Here is an 886-nt window from a genome sequence, read left to right on the forward strand (position 1 = left end):
CGTCGTCCTCCAGTTTGCTGTGGTTCCTCTTCAGGCCCATCAGGTTGAGGGTCATGTCCTTCAGGCGGTGGAGCACGTCTATGGCCGTGTCGTTGGCCTCCGCTGCCTTCAGCTTAGTGGCCTGGATCTTCGCTGCTAGATCTACCGTCATCCACACAACGAGAAAACACATCACGCTTAGCTGCACGTCTCAAACATCGTGTTCACTAAGCAGAAGAACAGCATTCGTTTTGAGGAATACGCTCAGGTCATATTCTACTCCATAATCAAAGAAAAAAGTTGTAAGATACATTTAAACGAACCTGTTAGTTAAGAACTATTTATTTAATTTTCATGCCAATTAAGCACATTTCACTCCAAATTCAGGCATCCAGGCATTTTAATTTTGAGTTTTCATTACATTTCTATTCGTCTCAATGATTCTCAGTAGACTGAATCAGCATACATTTACATCAGCACTATAAATACTACCACACTTTCCAGTTTTGATTATATTCATCAATTATTGCTATGGTTATTATTATATTTTCAGTCATTATGGTGGAGAGCTGTGATTAATTGTCATAAATCAATTTCACAATCCTAAACAAATCCTAATGGTTCTCAAGTTTCTTTTCTTTCAGGTTTCAATTTTCTGAAAGAAATATAATTTCAAATTTTTTCATTATAAAGAAAAATGCTTTGTAAGACCCACTCATAAACATAAATTTCCATTTTAAAACAATGATCTGTGACAAATTTATCACCTCTCTAGATTACACCTCTTGAAAAGACACTTGAATTATTTTAAGAGAATATTTGTTCTTTATTTTTTACTTTTTATTGTTAATTTTATTTTATTAGGTTTCACACACACACACACACACACACACACACACACACACAC

The 886-nt window shown here is 35.2% G+C and overlaps 1 protein-coding gene across 1 annotated transcript in view; it reads right to left on the minus strand.

The window, feature by feature from the left end:
* The window catches only part of LOC107554145 (laminin subunit alpha-2-like), a 268,279-nt gene that overhangs the window by 33,676 nt on the left and 233,717 nt on the right, over positions 1-886 (minus strand). Inside the window, 1 exon segment of the mRNA XM_016236572.1 lies at positions 2-141. Coding sequence (XP_016092058.1) covers positions 2-141 — 140 coding nt within the window.

The sequence above is a fragment of the Sinocyclocheilus grahami genome, unplaced genomic scaffold (genome assembly GCF_001515645.1).
Source record: "Sinocyclocheilus grahami isolate Dianchi unplaced genomic scaffold, SAMN03320097.WGS_v1.1 scaffold492.1, whole genome shotgun sequence".
Taxonomy (NCBI): domain Eukaryota; kingdom Metazoa; phylum Chordata; class Actinopteri; order Cypriniformes; family Cyprinidae; genus Sinocyclocheilus; species Sinocyclocheilus grahami.